Source organism: Urocitellus parryii, chromosome 3 (genome assembly GCF_045843805.1).
Source record: "Urocitellus parryii isolate mUroPar1 chromosome 3, mUroPar1.hap1, whole genome shotgun sequence".
NCBI classification, from domain to species: domain Eukaryota; kingdom Metazoa; phylum Chordata; class Mammalia; order Rodentia; family Sciuridae; genus Urocitellus; species Urocitellus parryii.
In genome coordinates this window covers 176,498,410-176,519,022 of record NC_135533.1, presented here as the reverse complement: position 1 = coordinate 176,519,022, position 20,613 = coordinate 176,498,410, and the positions used below count along the sequence as shown (strand labels likewise).

Sequence of the window (20,613 nt, the reverse complement as noted above, 5' to 3'; positions counted from 1 at the left end):
CAATCTTAATGAAAGGATTAGTGATATGCAGGTCACAGTTCAGGTCTTCAAAGTTCAAGATGTTTGGTGCCATTGTCGGTGTTCGAAAAAGGGGTCTCTAGTAAAAATGATCATGTGGTCTGTTTTGCATGTAGGCGACTTCCTGTTGCTGGCTGGCCTCACTTAAGTCAGTTCACTTTGAAAAAATGGCACTACATCTAGGTCAGTTGAGTCAGTGGCCAAATCCTAGCTTCTACCTCTTCATATCTTTGGTCCCAACATCAGTTCCATTGTGATAGGGCTCAGAGTTTGAAAGATCTGAAATCTAGCCCTACCTCCATCATTTTTCTGTTGTGAGACTTCAAGATACAGAATTGGCACTTGTAGGTCTGTCTCCCTTTTCTGAAACGTGATGGTTCTCATCTGGAGGGTTGTTGAGATAGTCAGTGAGGCACGTAGCCATGAAGAAATGAAAGCAGCCAGGCTATGAGCTTCTGCAGCAGATAGGTGCTGGGCCAGCATTCAACCTGGGCTGTCTCATTTATTCTTCACAGCCCTCATGTGAGGAGGGCACTTGTAACTAGGCAGGCATGAGGAAGCTCAGTATCTTCCCAGTTTCACCCCCATCATTGGTGGATTTAAGTTCTGCTTTTGTCCACTTTCCACTACCCCTGAGAAGGCTTATGTTACCTTTTGCACCAGCCACTTAAAACATTTAGATGAAAACAAGTTTATTCTAGCATTGAAAACAGTAAAGTTTTTAAGAAATTGAAGAAGTAGTTTGTGTGCAATTTCTAAAACCCTTAGAGTTAGAAATCTATTTTTATGGTATTGACATTTCATTAAAAATGGATTGTTATGTGATGAGATTTCTGTAATTTCTACAGAAGTAGCTAGTTATGTGGCATTTTTCCCTTGGTTTCAGTGCCCCAACAATTATAAGATATAATACTTTAATATATATTGATAATGAAGAATGTAATCTTTCTTCTCCACATTATAACATATTCTGCCTTTTGCCATGAGGAAAATTACGCATTACATTGGAAATTTTAACATTTTCACATTTCTCCTTTAATATTTTAAGGCATGAAAAGACATTGTTACAGCTTAGATCTGGAAAGTCTCCCAAGAACTCATATGTTGAAGTCTTCATCCCAATGCAGAAATGTCCAGAAGTGGGGCTTTGAGGAAATAAATTGATCATGAGGGCTTTAACCTCATTAGTGGATTAATCCATTAAGTAGATTAATAATTTGAATGAACTATTGGAGGTCATGGAAACTTTAGGCAGATGGGGCACAATTGGAGGAGGCCAGTCCCAGGGGAACATGCCCTTAGGAACTATATCTTGTCCTTGGCCCTGTCTCTCTCACCCTCTCCCCTCTCTGCTTCCTGGCTGCCATGAGCGAGCAGCTTTCCTCAGACATACCCTTCTGCTTGGATGTTCTGCCTCACCTCAGGCCCAAAGGGAGACTACCAACTATAGACTGAAACCATGAGCCAAAATAAGCTTTTCCTCCTCTAAGTTGTTCTTGTCAGGTATTTTGATCATGGTGATGAAGAGCTGACACAGACATCATGGTGCTCTTCTGTTTTTACATGCAGGTTCAACTTACTTGAAACTGAATACTTGTTTACTAGGAGGTTTTATGTTAGTAGAATGTTCATAAGTGCTACCTTAATATATAATAGAAATGGCTAAGGAAAGGATTTACATGGTTAGTACTCTCAGCAAAATAAAAATTCTTGTATTCAAAATATTAGCAGCCTCTATAAAGGGGCTCTACTGTTTTAATTTGGATTTCTATAACCTGGATTTCTTAAAGTAAGCCTAGACAGCTTATTTGATTCAAACAAAGAGTTCATGCTTGAAACTAAATGAAGGTTTCATGTATATTTGGGTTTTCAGGGGGAAAGACAGGTCATGCTATCACTAAGATCCTAAAGGGAGATCCTTAACCTCATCAAAAAAAAATAAGTCTAAAGAATTTGGGAGTGATGGTTCACTACTGATAAAACTAAGGCCCTGTACCTTTTTCCCTCCCTGGTGCACCCATTCTGCATTGGATCCTGGCCAGCTACGCTGCACATTAGGACAGAGTCAGAATGATTCTTCCCTAGAATCTTCTGAAAGACCACGGCCCTCTTGCACTTCTACCCTCTAGAACTAAGAGAATACATTTCTGTTGTTTTAAGCCTCCCAGTGTGAGGTACTTTGTTCCAGAGCCTTAGGAAACTAATGCAGCTGCTAATAATATAAGCCTGAAAAAGTAAATAAATCAGGTTGCTTTGTTTTTGTTTGTCTGTTTGCCCCTCAAGTAATTAAGAAGCCCAGAGATTGGCAGTCCATGCAGGTATGGCAGCTCCATGAGTTACCCTAGGATCCTCCTCAAACTGTGATCTTCAACCAAATGCTTGGAAGGCAACTTTTGTAGCTCCTACAAGCATTTCTGGCAGGCAAACTGCAGGGGAAGTAAAAGTCCAAAAGGCCTGAGCTGAGTCAGTCAGTTGCCAGGAGCAGCTTTCCCAGAAACTCCACCCAGGAACTTCTCTACATTTCATTGGTCAGAGTTGTGTCACATGACCAACCTCAGCTGAAGGACAGGTGCCCAGTGCTGCCCTTTAAAATCAGTTGTACTGGTGCAAATGGAGTGGAGGGTGGAGTTGGGCCAGCCTTCTGACAACTCTACCACCTCCTCAGGCCTCCAGGCTCCCTGGCTGCTTGTGCTCTTGCCAAGAGAGCTTTACAACAAGGATCACTCAGACCTGCCATGAAAGACAAAAAGATTTCTATCATTTTATCTTCCCAACCTACCCCTATAAGTGTCACTATTGCCAATCTTGAGTATATGATTTGTGGGAGGTTCACAGCAAAACAGAGCATTCAAGAGAGGCTGGCTAGGACCTTCTGATTCATAGTCCCAGGCAATATGACCAGTATGGTCAGGCAATGTAACCAATAAGATTTTAGAAGGTCTCACGTAGATACTTCTATAATGAGATTGTAAATCTGTGTAAACTCAGGTGTACAAAATCTTGCCATAAAGTTCCATTCTCACCAATGGCAGTCCAAGGGCTTAAACTTGCCAGTTGAAGACAATTCAGTCTTTTACAAGTTAGGCGTTTCATCTAAGCCAGTGCCCACTGTTAATTTTTTCTTCTCCCTGCCACGATAGTGCCAGGGTTCTGGGCTCACATGTTTCCTTGGTGTTTAAGGAATGGCCTCTGAATGCCTAGAAGGTCTTTGCTGGCCTCTAAGGAGAGCTCTGTCCCTGCATATTTTGGGGCTCTATTAAAGCAAAAGTAGCCTTTTCAATCTTCTAAAAGGCCTGCAGAACTGTTCTTGTCAATTTTTTGCAGTTGGTTGCTGTTAATATCTTGTGGATTGTTTTGTTTTTTATTGAGAGAACAATTTGTTACAGGCTTTTAAGAAAACCAAAAACATTTGCTCTCTAATTATATCTATTATTTCATTCAACTTGCTTTCTTGTAGAGCAAGACTTTCTATTAGCCAAGAACTACAGTCAAGTTTTCCCAATAAATAAAAGCTGCTTTTCTCTGGAGTATGTAAGAGGACTTGTCAGTATGTTATAGATTCATTCTTACTGAAGATTCTAGTAAATTGTCAGGCTGGAAGCATGTTGATGGAATCAGTTTGCTTTGCCCCTTACTGGGAATATTTTTTGGAAATATTTAGAATACCAGTGGGTTTTTTTAATGTTTCTATTAGTGCATTACAATTATACGTAATAGTGGGATTCATTGTGACATATTCATATATGCACAAGATTTGTTCCAGTTCATTCTCTGGTACTTTCCTTTTCCCTTTACTTCTCCTTTCCCCTGCTCCTCCCTTCTTCTGTTCTTCCAGTCGTTCTTCTATTTATTTATATGTATTTTTTCCTTGGCTCATTGTAAAACTGGTACATTGTGGTACATTCATGCATGCACATAGCATAATTTAGTCTACTTTATGCCCTAGTTCCTCCCCTTTCCCTCTTTTCTCCCCTTCCTCGATCCCCTATCTCTACAGCTCGCTCGCTCTCCTGTTTTCATGAGGTTATCCCCACCAGTGTTTTTTAATTTTTTTTTCTCTCTGGCTCCTAAATATGAGGAAAAACATTCAACCCTTGAATCTGGCTTACTTCACTTAGAAGACTGTTCTAATAATCTTATAAGAATTTATAATAATTTTCAAATAGTGTCTTGAAATGTATGTTCCAAGAGTGTTCATTCTCTCATCCATTCAGTGAATTCTTATTGTGTACCTGTAATGCCTCAGGCATCATTTTGTGCTTGCCCTGAGCAAGCATGTCTTGGAAGTTCTGTCCTCTTGGGGGAGAAGGAAAACAAATAAGGCAGCACCTACAGGCAATGATGCCAGAGAGGACTAAATAGGTGGTGTGGCAGAACTAGACTGGGACTTGGGTCAACTTTGGTTTGCTCCGAGGATGCAGTGCCAAAGCAGAAAGTTGAACAATAAGAGGGGGCTAGTCTGCACAGACTTGGAGGCAGAGTCTTCAGTACAAGTGTGCTGGCTCTGCCTCTGGGCACTGAGCAAGCAAGAGTAATATATTAGCTATGGTGGCTGTAGGGATAGGCTGGAACCTAGGAGTTTCAAGTAGAGAATGGGACAGCATTGTTGAATAAGAGTATATCATGTAAGACTTTGTAACTGGGGCTGTTTTTTAAGGCCACAGGAAATACAAAAGCAGTATGAATGTGAATCTTAGTGTAGCGATTTTCAAATTGGTGTCCTTATTGGTCTCTTTATTACACTGTTTTAATTGTGCCTTCCAGCCCCCACCACATTCTCCTGTGCATTCCCAGAAGGAGGGGGCTTTCACTCAACCTACTGAGCTCCCCTAAGAATCCCACCTCATTAAGTCACAGTCTCTCAAAGGGCTGTGTGCATCCTTCAGGGGTGTGGAGCACCAGGGCCACTGCATGTGTGGGTAACTGGGTGTGATGCTGATTCTGAGGATCAGAAGCTGGCTGGATGTGTCCCTCAGGTCAGGTCTGGGAAAAAGTCTCTTCATGTGGCTCTGAACCTCCTAGAGGATGAAGAAACAGCTCCTGTGAAGATGCTGGCTGAAGGCGTGCTGACTTTGTAAGCATCGCCACCTAAGCACAGCCCCTAGTGCCATGAGTTTGTCCTCTTATTTTTGAAATGAAATGGCAACGAGGTTAATAAATCCTTAGAGACAATGTATTAATTTTAGTCACCTGGGGATAACTCCTCTTTAGTGAGAAAGGTAATACCAAGGAACTCCAGCAGCCTAGGAAACTAAAGCTAAAATGTTTCCTCTTAGAGACTGGATGAATGCTTCAGGCCGCTGGCCATGTAGTACATCAAGAAATGCCCTGGACTTTTAGGAAGTAAAGATAACAGCTGCCATTATCAGAGCACATTGATGGAACACTGGAGGGAAGGCTCCATACCAGGCTGTGCATGCAGGCCTAGTGCTGTCCTCTCTGCTCCCCACCTACAGTATGCAGAGCATCCCTGGTGGGAACAATTGCTCTGAAAGTTGGCAGAAAAACTCCCAGGCTTGTCTAAAGTTACAAGGTAGCAATATGTAAATTATACTCAAAGCATTAGTCATAAAATGTCATTCTTCTATTTTCAGTAAATATTCAAGATGTGATATTACAAGAAAATTTGGAAAAAGAAGATCAAATTCTGGTTTCCCTGGCAGGATTAAAACAGGTATTTGCAGTACTCTGATACTATTTGTGTCACACAGGCCACCCATTTGGTGCCTGCTCTGGGGAGAGCACCTTAGAATATGGAATGCCATGATATTAGAGCCAATATCTCCCTACCCCCAATATCCACCCCTTACTCCTTCTAGTGATTATGTCTGACAAGCTGGCAGCTCAGAGGTGGTTCACTGGAGCTAGGTGTGCAGGCAAATGGTGCTTCCTGCTTAGGATGTGACATACATATCTGACCCTGTGAGAATCTGACCATTAACACCACAAAATTTTCCTTGGTCATTGCTAAGTTTAAAGGGTTGATACAGTTGAATTTTTCCCCTATTTCTTTTAGTAAAACATTAACATTCATACTATAGTAGTCACCCCTTAACCTCCAGGGCAATACTGTGATCCCAGGGGATGTCTGAAACTATAGATGTGCTGCATGTAAGGTTCAGCACTATGTTTTCCTAAATTCAGAATACCTAGAATGAGATTTAATTTATAAAATAGGATAATTTATACTATAATCCCAGTAATTTGCAAGTGTTCTCTCAAAATATTTTATTTGCCCTTCTTGTGAGAAGAGACAGCACCTATGTGAATGAGTAGGCATGCTGGATACTGCTACATAAGGGTGACTTGAACACAGGTGCTCTAATACTGCGACAGCTGATGTGATAGGACCGTGCATGATTTTGCTGTACAGATGACTTACATTCTAGGTTGTTTGAAGGGGCAGCAAAAGACTTCACCACACTGCTCAGAACAGTCAACAATGTTTATTTTTCTAGAATTTTCCCTTTAATATTTTCTGACTCCTGTTGACCACAGGTAACTGAAGTCACAGATGAGGGGGCACTGCTGTATAAAAAGGTCAATGACAAGTCTAAACATAGGAGATGTAACCAGCACTCTAAATATAGACTCATTCATCTTTTTTATTTTATTCTTTGAAAATAGATCAAAGACATTCTAAAAGGTTCCCTGCGTTTCAACCAGAGCCAACTGGAAGCTGAAGAAAATGAGCAGATTACCATCGCAGATGACCACTACTGCTCCAGTGGCCAGGGCCAGAACCAACAAGTTCCTGGATCCACCAAGCAGGTACAATGCTGTTATGTGAATGGGCTGACATTGAGTAGAAATTTTTCAACGTTATGAATAAGAAAAACCCTACCAAAGTGTTTCAGATTACCACATGTGAAGTTTAAATAAGGCACCACACGTAGCCTGAGCCAGGGATGTTGTGTACTGTTGTGCAGGTTGTACACTCCAGAGGTGGTGCCATTAACAACGGTAATGATGAACTAGAGTTCTGCAGTGCTCAACCTGAAAAAACCCACATGTGGCAGCAAGAGCTGCTCTTATTCTGTGAGAATAGAAGACAGCTATCTTAATTGCCTCCATTCTGTTAGCACAGGAAGTACTATCCCTGCTTTCCTAACGCTTTCACTTGGCTAGAACTTGTTCTGCCAAAATTACTTCATCTGTCTTCATGGGGAAGAACTTCATTAAGACAAGAGTCAGCAAACTTTTTTTTGGAAAGGGCCAGACAGTAAAACATTAGGATTGGCCTACCACATATTCTAACAACCCTTTAAAAATGCATTCTGTGGATGAGGCCTGGAAGCCAGACGTGACAATAGTTTGCTGCTCTTGGGTCTCAGTATTATGTAGATTTGTTCTAACATAGAATCCAGTTAGAGAGGATCTTAGCACTTGCATGCTTTATCCCGCCTCTTCCTCCTTGCAATGAGAAGGCCCCCAGCTCACCAGGTATTGTTTTCAGATTCCCTGCCCGCATCAGTAAGCTCACTGTACTTTATTTCCCTCCTATACTTGAAATAACAGTTTAGATATCTCATCCTGAATGTAAGCAAAAGACTTATCTGAAACTGGCATCCAGAAGCTTAGGAGATATGCCTTAAGACAGAACTCTGCATAACCTTATAAAAGCTATTTGTCATGGAGCATTTCTAACTACTTAGTGCAGGTTTCAATTTGATTAGTTCCTTCAAAGTCTCCTTCCCTGCACAGCTCTTTTACTTTTCAAATAGAGCACAGACCCACCATTCATAATAGGAAATTTGGGGATTTTTGAGACAAGGTCTCAATGAACTGGCTATGATTATGGGAATGTACCACCATGCCAAACTTAACATATTATTTTTAGGTGGATGTGTAAAAATACTATAGACCCTCACCTCTCCCCCCCCCCCAAAAAAAAAAAACCTTTACAAACACCAATGAATTTACTAAATTTAAAATGTCTTTATTATATTAAACCAAGAACGGTCATTCCTGGTTCTGGTATTTATAAAGACCTGTAATGGACACAATGAGTTCCCCCGTTGGTAAATGCAGAGCCCAAAAGCATAAACAGGAGATAAGGAGAGTATCAGGGGTGACTCCCACAACAGAGGCTCTCCTAACAAAGGAAGCAAGGGAATTTTATTGTGGAGATTATGCCTATTCATACCAGAGAGACTTGTAGAGGCGGGCATATTCCTGTGCATGTGCAATTAGAGATCATACTTCTTCATAGAGTCCATGTTTAAATGGCAGGCAGGAACCCCTCCAGGGATGAGAATTTAGCATTATAAGGAACAAAGTTTACTTTGGCTGGTTTAAGCCAATTCCTTGTGGACTCAGTGGAAAGCCTTGTTGGGAGAGACACTCTGAAGGGTATTAGGAGCTGTCATTTTTGGACTCTCCTGCAAACACAGGTGCTGGACTTTAAAATTTCTGTGTAACAGCTAACAAAACTTCCCCACCCATATCTTTTACTCCTTGTTCATGAAGAGTTTGGAGAGGGAAATCATTTTGTTTAACACCTTCCTCCTGAGTTAGATGAGTGAACTTCACTTGATGTCAAAGGAAGGAACAAAATCAGTAAAACCATAGCTGAAGTATCCTGTGCAATTGTTTTACTGCAGCATTTTGAAGCATATCTGACATAAATAAGATCAGTAAAATGGACATTCCTAATTTGATTAGCCCAGAAAATACAGACTTAACACCCTGCAGGATCCAGGAAAGCAATTCTGAGAACCAGTCATTTATTCCTTGTGCTTCTGGGGATATTTGTTGAAGCCAGGATGCCTGTTTCACAGTGTTCTCAAGGTACGTTTCAAGAAAGTACCCATGCTCGTACAAACTCCTTTCTCAGATACAGTTCAAAGCTAAGGTAGTGCCTGGTAACCAGATTACTAAAGATTCTCTTCCTTTTTGCTATGTGGAGATGGCCCAGACATGATTAACACCCTGGAAAGAATATCTAATAAGTTTATGGGCTCCTACCTCCACCAGGGCAAGAAGATTCTACTGAATGTATACCAGAATCCATCTTCCTGGTTGTGTTAGTTTTTAGTACCTGAGGAGAGGAAAGATTTGTTTTGGTTCGTGATTTCAATCCAAGGTAGAGAAAAATTGCTCCCTTCAGCCATGTATATGCTCACTGGGGCTCCTTCAGATCCCCCACAAACAAGCAGGTATCCTGTCAGCATATGGGATTCCCAATCAATTGTTTAAACTGAGCTCTGAGTCCCAGGGCAAGGTCTCCAGAATTGGCTTCAACCAGGGTTATGTAACTGGTGGCCTTTGGTCAGTGTTCTGTTTGTTGGGAGCCAAGGTAAGAGTCTGGAGTTATTGAACAAACCTCTAGAGATTTATGTTAGGAGGTTGTGGACTCTGAGTGTTCCAGATATTGAGTCTCAGGTAGTCCATACAAAGGGAAAGGTTTCTGTTACTTCCTTGGCAGGCTCAATTCCAGGTATTCCCAGAAATCCAGAGCCTCATATTGTTGGCTTTCCCTTACAGAGAATCTAACTGAGCTGTTATTGGGGAATATATTAAATAATTCAGTGACTACAGCAGTATTGATGGGCTCAGGACAATTTATAGCCTCAGGGTATATGGCAGAACTCAAAACCAAGGGAGGATATGTGGAGTTTCGGGTGGTTACCCTTACTTGGTGCATTACTTTACTGTGTACTATGATGAAAGACCCATTAAAGTTAAGAACCATGGAAAAGTTGGTCACAGTTAAAACAGAGGAGTCAGGGTGGTCAAAAGGGTTTTGGGTAACATATCCAAGAGTCCATTAAATTCCTGCCTTATCCAGGGTTGGGGAGATTGTTTTTCTGCCCTTGTGTTCACATGGAAAGAACTATACACTGAAATCATAACAGTTAGTTTGCTGGGGTTCGGCAAAATGTAGCCAAGAACAGACAATTATGTCAATAATAACATGAAGGAAATCATGTATAGAGTGTCTGCCTAACTATTTTAGAAGACAAACTCTCCAACAAGTAGAAAGATCATTTGTTGTTAGGCTTTACTTATTTGTTTGATCTTGAGGGACATTTCCAGGATGCTCTTTAGTCTCGTGTGATGAATCCAGGGAATTACACCTTACAATTAAAGAGAAGAGTGAGTAGTGAATAAAATTAACACCCAGTAGAAGTTGTGTTCACTGGGTCTTCAGGGAATCCTGACTTATATCCAACCCCCTAATTCATAGGGATGGAAGTATATTTTGGTAAGAGGAAGATTGAGGTTTATCTATCTATGAAAGGTAGCCATCACCTGCCCCAAGTTCATTGTATCTTATTGCCAATTCTGGTTCCACATCAGAACCACTGGCTCCTGGAAAGGATTTCCATTCCACATCTCAAAGAGGCTGAGCTTCCCTTTGGGAATAGCTTCAGTGCAGGTCAAAGAAACAGCTTCCAGGAACTTTACTCGTTTTGGCGTTTTGGGGGGTTTTTTGTTAGTGGTGTTTTGGTACCAGGGATTGAACTCAGGGACACTCAACCACTGAGCCACATTCCTAGCCGTGTTTTGTATTTCATTTAGAGACAGGGTCTCATTGAGTTGCTTAACACCTCATTGTTGCTGAGGCTGACTTTGAACTCACAATCCTCCTGCCTCTGCCTCCCAAGCCACTGGGATTACAGGTGTACACCTGGCTTTTACTCAGTTTTCTTGCGATTGGTCCTTTCCATGCTATCTCCATTGTATTCCAAGCATCTGGGAAACACCAGCACTATCTTTGAAGGAAATCTATCCAGCTGTGACAGTGGGCCTATTTTTGCTTCAAGGTCATTTTCTAAATTTTGCTTTTTCTGTTACACAGGGGAAGGCTTCCATCTAAAATACACCTCGGACCTCCCAGGGTGGCTGGCATTGCAGGTCCTCTCCAGGCAGCATCCCTGGCTTGTACCATCTTAGCCAATGAGAATACAGGCAGCCTTGTTCTCATTTAAGTTTGGGGTCCTTGTTACTCCAGGTAGCCAGTCGTATAATCACCTACACCACCTTTATTAGCGACCTTGCTTGCCTGTCATCCACCCTCCTAAGCAGGAGACATTTTGAAGCTTGCTTTGTTTCCTCTGTATAAGGGGAGCTCTGTCTGGCAGTACTGTTGTTTTGCTTTCCCATGAGGGGATCCAGAGAGGTCAAACAACTCCTGGGTCCCAGAATCCAGCAGGATACAAAAGAAAATGTCTTTTAAATCTAGAACGATGTCCTTGAACATTAGCTAATAAGGTAAAGGGACTGGGAACGACAAGGGTGCATGTCTGCACAGCTTCACTAATTACCAGTCAGTCCTGCATAACCTGTGCTCTCCTTTCCTTGGTTTTTAACCAGCAGGATGGGAGAAATAGAGGGCAACCTGTGCGGGCTCTCTTTAAACCCTGTTTAACAAGAAGACTATCACCTGGTGCAGCCCCTTAACCTTGCCTCCACAACTGAGAGCCATGAAAAAAATCCTGCCTGAGTATTCAGCACAGGCTTGATTCTAGCCATGGCCAGAGGGGATTGTTTTACTCAGGCCAGCTGTTGGTTTGTTTAAGATAAACTTTACTGGTTTGGCTGATAGTTCTTCCCACTCATCCTTGCAGACCTAGGTTTGATTCGAGTCAGGACATTTTCAGGGACAGTTTTGGGTATTATTGGTGTTTTACAAAGCAGCGCTGTAAGCTCAATGCTAGGACTCTTGGGGACCTGTACTTCCATCCTATCTTGCTGAAGATGAGTTGTTGGCCCCAGTTTGGCTAACCAACCTCTTTCTCAAAGGGAAATGGGACACTCAGGAACACGCAGGAATGAGTGCTTTAAAACCTTGCAACCGCCCCACCTCACAGGCTCAAGAAACCCTTTTATGTGCCTTTTTTGGTAGCCAATCAAGGAGCTCTTTGACTTCATCAATCTTCATTTTCTGTGAGGGGAGGTAATAGCAGTTGGGTTTGTCCCCTACCCTCGTAAGACAGTTTGGGTATTCCCTCTTCAATATCCCTCCAATTTGCAAAATGCACACTACTTCAGTCCCAGCTTCGCTGGTGGACAGCGTGTCCCATGTTGGAGGAAAGGGAGACTTACCCACAGTGACTTCTTTCTTCCCTCAGGGTTACCTGGAGGGCACCTGTTAAAAGGGCAGCCTGCTTCTTCATCTTCTTCAGCCTTATTTGTTGTTGAAAACCTTGAAGGCAATATTCACAAGTTGAGGAGAGTTAGTTTCTGGACCCACATTCGATTTTGGGAGTTTTCTCCAGACATCAGGAATACCCTGAGATATGAAGTAGGTTCCAAGCACTGACTGGCTACTGTCCCCCCTCAGAAATCCATGGGATGTGTCTCTGAAGACATTCTTTCCACCCTCCGCATGAAAGCCTTTCATCTGGCCTCTGCTGAATTTCCCTCAATTTCTCTAATTAACTAGGCATCAGCCAGCTTCTGGCACCCCTAGTACTCCACTCTGACTCGCTCTGCAACTGTGTTGGGGTTAGGAGGGACTCCAGAACTGGCTGTCCAGCCCCCTAGCTTGCTGCTTACTGGCTTGCTTTCTTGCCTCTGCTAGCACAGCCAACTTTTCTTCTCCAGTTAGATTTGAATATCCACCCATAAGAGGTTGTGAAGATACCCCTTATGAGAGTGACAAACCTTCCTGGGTCAGCCTCAGACCTTGGCCATGTGCCTTCCAGTTATAAAGGCTAGTGATGAAAGGCACTTGTACATACATTAGAGGGAAGAACTCCATTTCCTGGTTTGTAATTGGTCCCATGTCCAATGTTGCCATCAGGAAGAGGTGGGTTTATAGGTTTGAGGATGAGCTAGGTGCAGAGGCCCTGGGAGAGTCCTCCAAACAAGGGGGTTGAGGCTCAGGAGGGTAGAGGACTATTCTCTTCTTAGTCAAAGAAGACTGATTAACTTATATTTCTTTTGGAGTCCCTGATTGTGGTATAAGGCCATAAAGCACTGTCCATAGGGAACTTCATACCACTTTTCTTTCCTCTTACAGATCTAGTTGCAAAATACTATTGCAATTTAGGAACCCATCCTCAAGACCTTTCTCCTGGCCACACAAGAGAAATGTATTGTGGCCAAAGACCATGTTTCTTAGTCACTGACAAATAACCAGACATCCATCAGTGATGGAAACACCCTCATGGGCTGTCTGAAATGGTTGTTCTGAATGCAGATCCCACAAATCTTTACCTGGAATAATTTTTTAACTTAGTCCACTGTCAAAGGATTTCAGAGCATTGAAACTGTAAAATTATAAAACTGGGAGCAGGTGTTTCAGGATATCAAAAAGCCATAGCTCCCTCTGGAGCTCTAGGATTTGATTTCTTTTTGCCTTGCTGTAGATCTTCCAAGGATTCTGTACTGAAGCTTTCTGTATTCAGGCATCCCCTACCAACCTCCCCTTCAGCCTGGACTGAGCTCTAGCTGACCTTTGTGTGAGCTTGCCTGACTAAGGGTCTCCTGAACTCTATTACTACAAATTTGTTAGCCAACTCAAGAGTCTGGCACTACTGACCAAGCTGGGGAGAACTTGCAAACAAAAGGTTCAGAGATGCTGAGTCAGCCAGGATGGCAGCAGGTAAGGAGAACACTGGGTGGATCCCAGAGCAGTAGCTCTCTAGCCAAAGGAAGTAGGGTATTTTACTGGGGAGACAGAAACCTGCACTTGTCATCACATGTGTACACACACAGACCATGCTTCTTCCTGTGTTGCACATTTAATATGGCAGGCAAGAACCCCTCAGGGTAGAGAATTTAGCAAGATTGTAATGGGCAAGGTTATATTAGGTCACCTCTAAAGAGGGACTGGGCAGTTTGGGCTAGTTCCTCATGGTCCTCTCCAAAGGGCAACAAAGAATTTGGAAGATGGTGACAGTCATCAGGGGAAGGTAGCAACTTCACCGTCGTAAGCACAGGTGCTGGACCCCACATGAATCCCCAAGATGAGCCAGCTGAGATATATGAGAGGAAGTGCCCTGCACCCTCGCTCTGGCAGGGCCTCACCTGGGTGCAGCATCCAAGAGATACTTCTCGTCTGCACCTGCTGCTGAGATGGCCCTTCCTGGACCTAAAGATACCCCAAGTGAAAGAGAAGAGCTTCTCTACCTAGTCCCCTTGTGGCCCCTTCCCTGTGATATTTAGCAGCTTATTAAGAACTAGTGCTCCTGAAAAGATTTGACCAGAGAAAGGAGAACAGGGAAGCATTCTCCTTAGACATAATTTTGACCAAGACAACAAAGTCATTCCATCTTTGGTACAGCCCATCACCAATCTAACATGTGAATGCATCACCAGAAAATATCTCAAGACCCTAACACTGCTCCCTGGCTCCTGGCCTCCTATAACTGAAAACTTGTAGGATCAGGAAGAGAGGCAAGAAAATCCTAGACACAAGCAAATCATGGGAAAAAAAAAAGTCCATGGGGCCTTCTGCAGCAAAGCACAAGGATCTGGAGAAGACGGATCAGGGGTCAGTTTTTTTTTCCAGGCAGGAAACCTTGACCCACCTTCTTCCTGCATGAGCCTGCACTGTAAGCTAAGAGTCATCTGTACTTTCCTTCTCAGGGCTTGTGAGTAGAGGCAGGGAATGCTGGCTATAGTCAGGAACATGCCATCTCAAGGGTAACGGGTAGGTACTATACAATTAGAAAAGTTCTTCAACCTGTTGGTCCTACCTATAACTGGCCAGGACCACAACACATGGTTCCCTATTCCCTTGATCCTTTTTATTTTATAGTGTGAAATCAGGATTAGGATAGAAGCCTATAGGATGTCTCCTAATGATGGAATGTTGCCTATCTGTGCTATACAAAATAGCAGCTCCTAGCCACATGTGGGCACTGAACTCCAAATGTCTATAACATTAAGATTAAAAACTTGGGCTTCACGAACCAGCTCCCAAGTAGGAACTTTGAAGGCTTGCTCTGCCAAGTTACTAAGTGTCCAGGGTACCTGCTGTAGTAAAGACCACTATGGAAAGCCATGAGGAATCCATCTTGGTGTTTAGATTTAAAAAAAAAAAAAAAAAAAAAAAAAAACTGGAAGTAATGCAATGGAGTGGAGGCCTTTAAGTTGCTTTGTGATATTGGCCAAGCCAAGGCCCCCTCTCTGAGGCTCCTTTCTTGATCTGTAATATTAAGGGCAGAAAGAAGGATTAAAAAAAAACACAATTAAAAGACTAGGGATTATCAAGGCCCTGTCAGACAACTTGCATTGTGTAAGCCAGTCTACAACCTGTATCTGGGACCTGGGAAGAAACAAGCCAAATAATCAGAAGAATGGGAAGAACCATCTTTACTTCCAAGGAAGGGCTTTGAAAAGTATCCCCCCTCTTCAAAGCCTTTCCACTGTCTCCACTGTAGGTGATCATGCTATCCCTGTAATAGCAGTACCACTTGAGAAGTAGGATGTACTGTACATGCTCTTTCATTTCCACCCTAAGACAAGCTCTACCAAATAGCATTCCAGCCAGAAACCCATTTTATAAGAATTCAAGGTTCTCGTGATGTACGCGCAGGACCCAGTCATACAAAGTGTCCGCTGTGAGAGTAGGAGGCTAGACCTGCGGCCTCGCGCTGATTCCCGTGGCCTTGGGTGCTTAGAGTAAGATGTATGCAGGAGGAATGCCACTCTAGGGCAGCAACGTTCTCGCCAATGCCCCATACACAGGATAGTAAATGGGGATGAGATTTGATGTCCTTCCCTCTAACTCAGGAAAAAGAACAGTCTTTATCAAACATTTCTATGCTAGTGTCATTTTCAATCATGTCCCTTTCTCCCATTATATCACAGGCTTCTTCTCTTTATAGGAATGGATGTGTTTGCAGAATGTCATTAGCCTGAGAGTTAGAAGTGGGGAACGGGAGGGCCTGCTGCGATTTTAAGGCAGATTGCTCAAGCTCCTGAGCTGACTGCCTCACAGGACGATGAGTGTCAGAGATGGGAGACCCCTGGCTCATTATCTAACCACTCGCCCCCTACATTACTGAGGAAGACATGAAATTTGAAAAGAGACCTGACAGTAAGTGCTGCTAACTCCAGGCTCTGCACAACTCAGGGTTGGCCTAGGCTGCAGCAATCAGGAGGCCCCGAGGGCACCTCCAGCCAAGGGGCTCCATGTATCTCTTTAGACCCTGCACTAATTTCCACCCATGCTGTGGGTGAGTAGGCAGGCGCTTTTTCTGCTAGCTAGCATTGGACAACCTTGGTCAAATTATAGCTTCGCTAACCCAAAACCTCTATCTGTGTTCATGGATTAGTTCAGCAATTATGAGTGGCTTTTTTTTTAATCTTAAGGAGGAAGATAATTGTAGACTAAAGTGATTCTCTGTACCTTTGGCATTTCACCTGGCACTTGCTTGCCATTCTTGGGTTTTCCTATTTATAGAACCTACCGCCATCGCCTCAGGAGTCACTGACATGCATACCCTCAAGGAGCTACCACTGAGGAATGTATGAGGAAAGAAGCAGCAGGTGGTAGTCAAGCCACTCCAAATGTGGCAGCTCCCATTAAGGAGCAGTCTTGGTAGGTTTGCATCTGCAAACATCACCTTGCTTCACTGTGACCCCATACACACACTTCGTCCTTATCAGCATTTCACAGATGAGAGAATTGAAGTTTAAGGAGGACCAAGAGATTTGCACTCAGGTCCCACATGATATGGTAGGGCTGCCCTGGATCCCAGGCAGCCTATCGAGGAGAAAGTTGGGTTTTTTTTTGTTTTTGAACCCAGGAAAGCCAGCACTCTGCTTCGGAGGCTCTGCAGCATGCTCATGACCCTGTATTGCTGCTAAGTGCCCAGGCTCCAGAGCAGAGAACCAGGGGCAAGGTAGCCTGGCTTTTCATGAAGGCCTGCTGCCCTGTTCTTGGCTAGTTTCTCTTTTCATCCACCTGTTCTCTATTTCACAGGCTTCTGCAGAAACTCCTGGGCTCACAGACAGAGGGGGCTCTGATGACTTCATCCTGGTTTCAAAAGAAGATGAGGGGGGCAGTGCCAAGGGGCACTTCTCAGGTCAGGCTCAGCCTCTTCGCACCCTCAAAAGCACATCTGGGAAAAGCCGGACCCTGGCCTGCTCTCCTCTGGTGTTCTCAGATCCCCTGATGGGCCCAGCCTCAGCATCCTCCAGCAACCCCAGCTCCAGCCCTGATGACGACAGCAGCAAGGACTCTGGCTTCACCATCGTGAGCCCCCTGGACATCTGACCACAGGGACCCAGTCTCCCCCTCAGGGGCCTCCCTAGGGGAGACCCCTCTGAAACCAGTGCTGCTTCCCCAGCATGCATTTGGCATTGGTACAGCCCATTGGAACCCTTTAGAAAGAAGCAAATACACCTATGTTCACAAAAATGCAGACAGGACTTTCTGGGCCCTTAACCTGACCCTACCCCAATTCTTGCTCTGAATTAGAGCCAGACTAAGTACCCAGAACCATACTCTGAGAAAAGACCAAGCCACAATCAGAACCACTTTTCCCCATCTTCTCCTCCCCAACTGAGAGTGCTGACAGTGCCATCAGTTACCTTTAGGTGAAGGTGGACAGTTTCCCTCCCTCAAAGCGTCAGCCACCGGGAAAGTAGTTGATATCGAGAGTGCTTTCTCTGTAGAAATCTGTCTCATATTACTTAGTTCCTACCTAGGGAAGCCATGTAGCAGAGCCAAGTGCAATAGAATGAACTAGAACAAGGGATTCCAGGACATGGAAAAACCCATTACTCAATTACTGACCTCTCAAAATTATGATTTCTAGAAACTGGGTCTAAAGTTAAAAGTTGTTTGGAGGTATGGTGTGATTTAAGATTCGTTAAAGAAGACATTTAAAATCCTCAGGCTAAATAGATTTTGGCCTTATAGTTCCTCCTTAAACAATTGTATTTCACTTTTTAGAATCTTTTACAGAAAACAAGGTCACTTTAAGCTATCTTTACTATACTGACTTCATAAGTTGCAAGAGTATTACTATCCTTGAATTGAAAAAAAAAAAAAAAAAAGTGACCCTGACTCTAAGGGTTATACATCTTTCAGTCAAAGTGTCTCTGGTTTCAGAGCTGTATTTTACTGAGAAGTAGAGGGGGAAAGCCTTGTTTATTCCTATCTAGAGTCAGAACCCCTTAGTGGCCTTATGGTAGCAGTGACAGGGAATTGGACCTGGAGTCCTTTCTCTAGGGAGCAGGGCTTCCTAGAGAACATTCCAGGTGCTGGGATGTTCCCTCCCTGGGAGGGAGGAAGGAATTGCAGGGCCTGTGCTCAGCTATAAACTCCTGTGTCCTGGGCACCACCACCAAGACCAGGTCTGACATACTGGTACTTTCCTGGGCTTCACAACAGATTGGAGACCACCTCCCTCAGCTGGCAGTTTAGGAACACACAGCATCACCTAAGCTGTTTCTCTCTGTAAACGAAAAGGACCCAAGAAGGACACCTCTCCCCTGCACCTGAGCAGGTACTCTGCCAGGGACAAGTAGGGACTGCAGATGGACATGGGACCTGTTTTGCTTCCCAGAGTAAAGAGCAGCCCTTGCGGGGAGGCCTGGCTCTCCTCAGCAGATGGTAGGGGCAGCGGCAGCCTTCATGGTAACTTTAAATGAAAAGTTAAGTCTAAAAGAAGACTCCATTTATGTCCCTCCCACTGATAACCATATATTTCTCTACAGACAAATGTGATAATGACATGATTTCCCACTCGATCTCTAAGAAAATGGTGATGACTCTCAAGTCAGCTACTGCAGAGGTGGTTCTAATTAGCTCTACAATTTGCTCTTAATTAACAGAAATCCCCTCTCACCAGCAATGTGAGGTTAATGACTGGTTTGGCCAGATGGTGGGGTGTCTTTCCTTCCATGACTGGGCAACTGCTCAACAGTTGCACCAGTTAGCTCCCTGGTACCTGAGTCTGGTCCTCTCAGCACCTCTGAGTAAACTGTTCTGGGGCACGTCCCTGTGGCGACACTTTGTAAGCTCTAGGTCTTTGTGCAGTGGGCAGCCTCATACCTGTGCAGGGGTCACTTTCTCAGAAAGGACTTGGGAAGGTGTCAGAAGTTCAGTTCTAGGAAGTACAGAATTGTCCTCTGCTCACTCCCACATCTCCTTTGCCCTGGGAAATAGAGGGATAGCTGTGTGTCACTGGCCACACAAGAGCCACTGCCACCCACCAAGCCAAGAAGGTTCCCTGCCATTGGCTGGGCATTTAATCATCACCAGAAACTCTCAGCCCTGTACATATGCTGAGGGAGGGTCCTCTCCATCCTGTACTTCTGTGCTGGTGCCACACGAGCACTCGGAGGTGCTGCCTCTGTGAGCCCACTCCCTTCTCAAAGGAAACGTAGGAGGGGAGCCTGTAATGCAGCACCAGCCTCAGACCCCACCCCACAGGTTCAGAGGTAGAGCAATGTAGGAGTAGTGTTTTTTTCTAAGTGACTCTTTTTTTAATTATTCTTTGGTGAATATCATTTGCATTTTTTATTAGTTACAGTGCTAAAGAATGTGTTCCTTTTTATTATTTTATCAGGTACTTACATTTATATATTTTTTTAATCTTGGACATATGAGACCTTTTTGTTTTTCTTTAACAATTGTGGTAATCCGTGGAATTCCTCGCATGTTGTGATTATTAGCAGTATATAATTTTATATACATTAAGCTTAGATTAATTCCCGCTGTCATCCACTTTTTTTATACATGTCCCCATGTGTTTCATGCATTCCTCTCTAATGAGAAATGAATTAAAATTATCTGTGCATTACAGACTAGAGGAAGAAAATCAGCTTACTTTGCCTTATATTGTATGTATGCCAAGGTCATATAACACTTTAAACATTCAGCTATACTCGATTATGAACTCCTGCTTATGTTCAGTGCCAACTGCAATCTGTAAAGAAGGACAGCACTGCAGAATGAATGTGCTCTGCCCTCTCACGTGTGACTGGGCTGACTCTAGGGCACTGTCCTTTGCAGCACTGAGGAAGCTGCCACGGAGCTGGGTGCCTGCCACTAGCAGGAACACTGCCTTTACTTTGTCAGAGATGCTGAGTAGACATAAAGCTCTGACAGTTATAGTTGATCCAAATTTATCAGGAGACAGCATGACAGGTTATCATTTTTGTTTTTTAAGAATCACCCGTACAGGTCATTCAGAACAAGAGAATGTATGAAGGACTTAAGTCTCCAGCTCGCTGAATGGCTATCCTGTGAGTGCAGGGCTGGTTCCATTGCTCCTCCCCAGCAGACACACGCCTGGCCCTGCCCTGTGTGTTCAGTGCAGGAGCAGCAGGGAGCCTTGGGGCAGGGAGAAGCGGCTGCAGGAACAGGGACAGCAACTGGCCAGCCAGGCTCCTCCTCACTGGCCAAATCACTTTGTTAGTGTTAACTTTCAGTAGCTTCTTCTAGTGGTAGTAGTTCATGTAAGCAGGCTGGAGACCACGTTGATATAAAAAGTTGTCATGATAACTTTTCTCACAGTGGCATAATTCACTTGATTTATAGAATTCCCAGTAGTGCCCTCTACAGCATACATACCATTTTTCTCATCCATCTTTATGCTGTAACTCATACTGATATAAGAAACGATTTATCCTTTTGGCAAAGTGATCCCACTCAATACGGTTATAATAAAAGACTAATGT

At 43.6% G+C, this 20,613-nt stretch overlaps 1 protein-coding gene across 5 annotated transcripts in view; it reads left to right on the top strand.

Annotated features, from left to right (window-relative positions):
- Positions 1-20,598, top strand: part of Tbc1d5 (TBC1 domain family member 5) — a 501,737-nt gene extending 481,139 nt beyond the window's left edge. For all 5 annotated transcript variants that reach the window (XM_077796237.1, XM_077796238.1, XM_077796235.1 and 2 more), the window contains 3 exons: positions 5,613-5,692; positions 6,646-6,789; positions 16,904-20,598. In XM_077796237.1, the coding sequence (XP_077652363.1) occupies positions 5,613-5,692; positions 6,646-6,789; positions 16,904-17,197 (518 nt within the window). In that variant the 3' untranslated portion in view covers positions 17,198-20,598. The remainder of the gene's footprint in view (positions 1-5,612; positions 5,693-6,645; positions 6,790-16,903) is intronic.
- Positions 20,599-20,613: the final 15 nt, after the last annotated feature.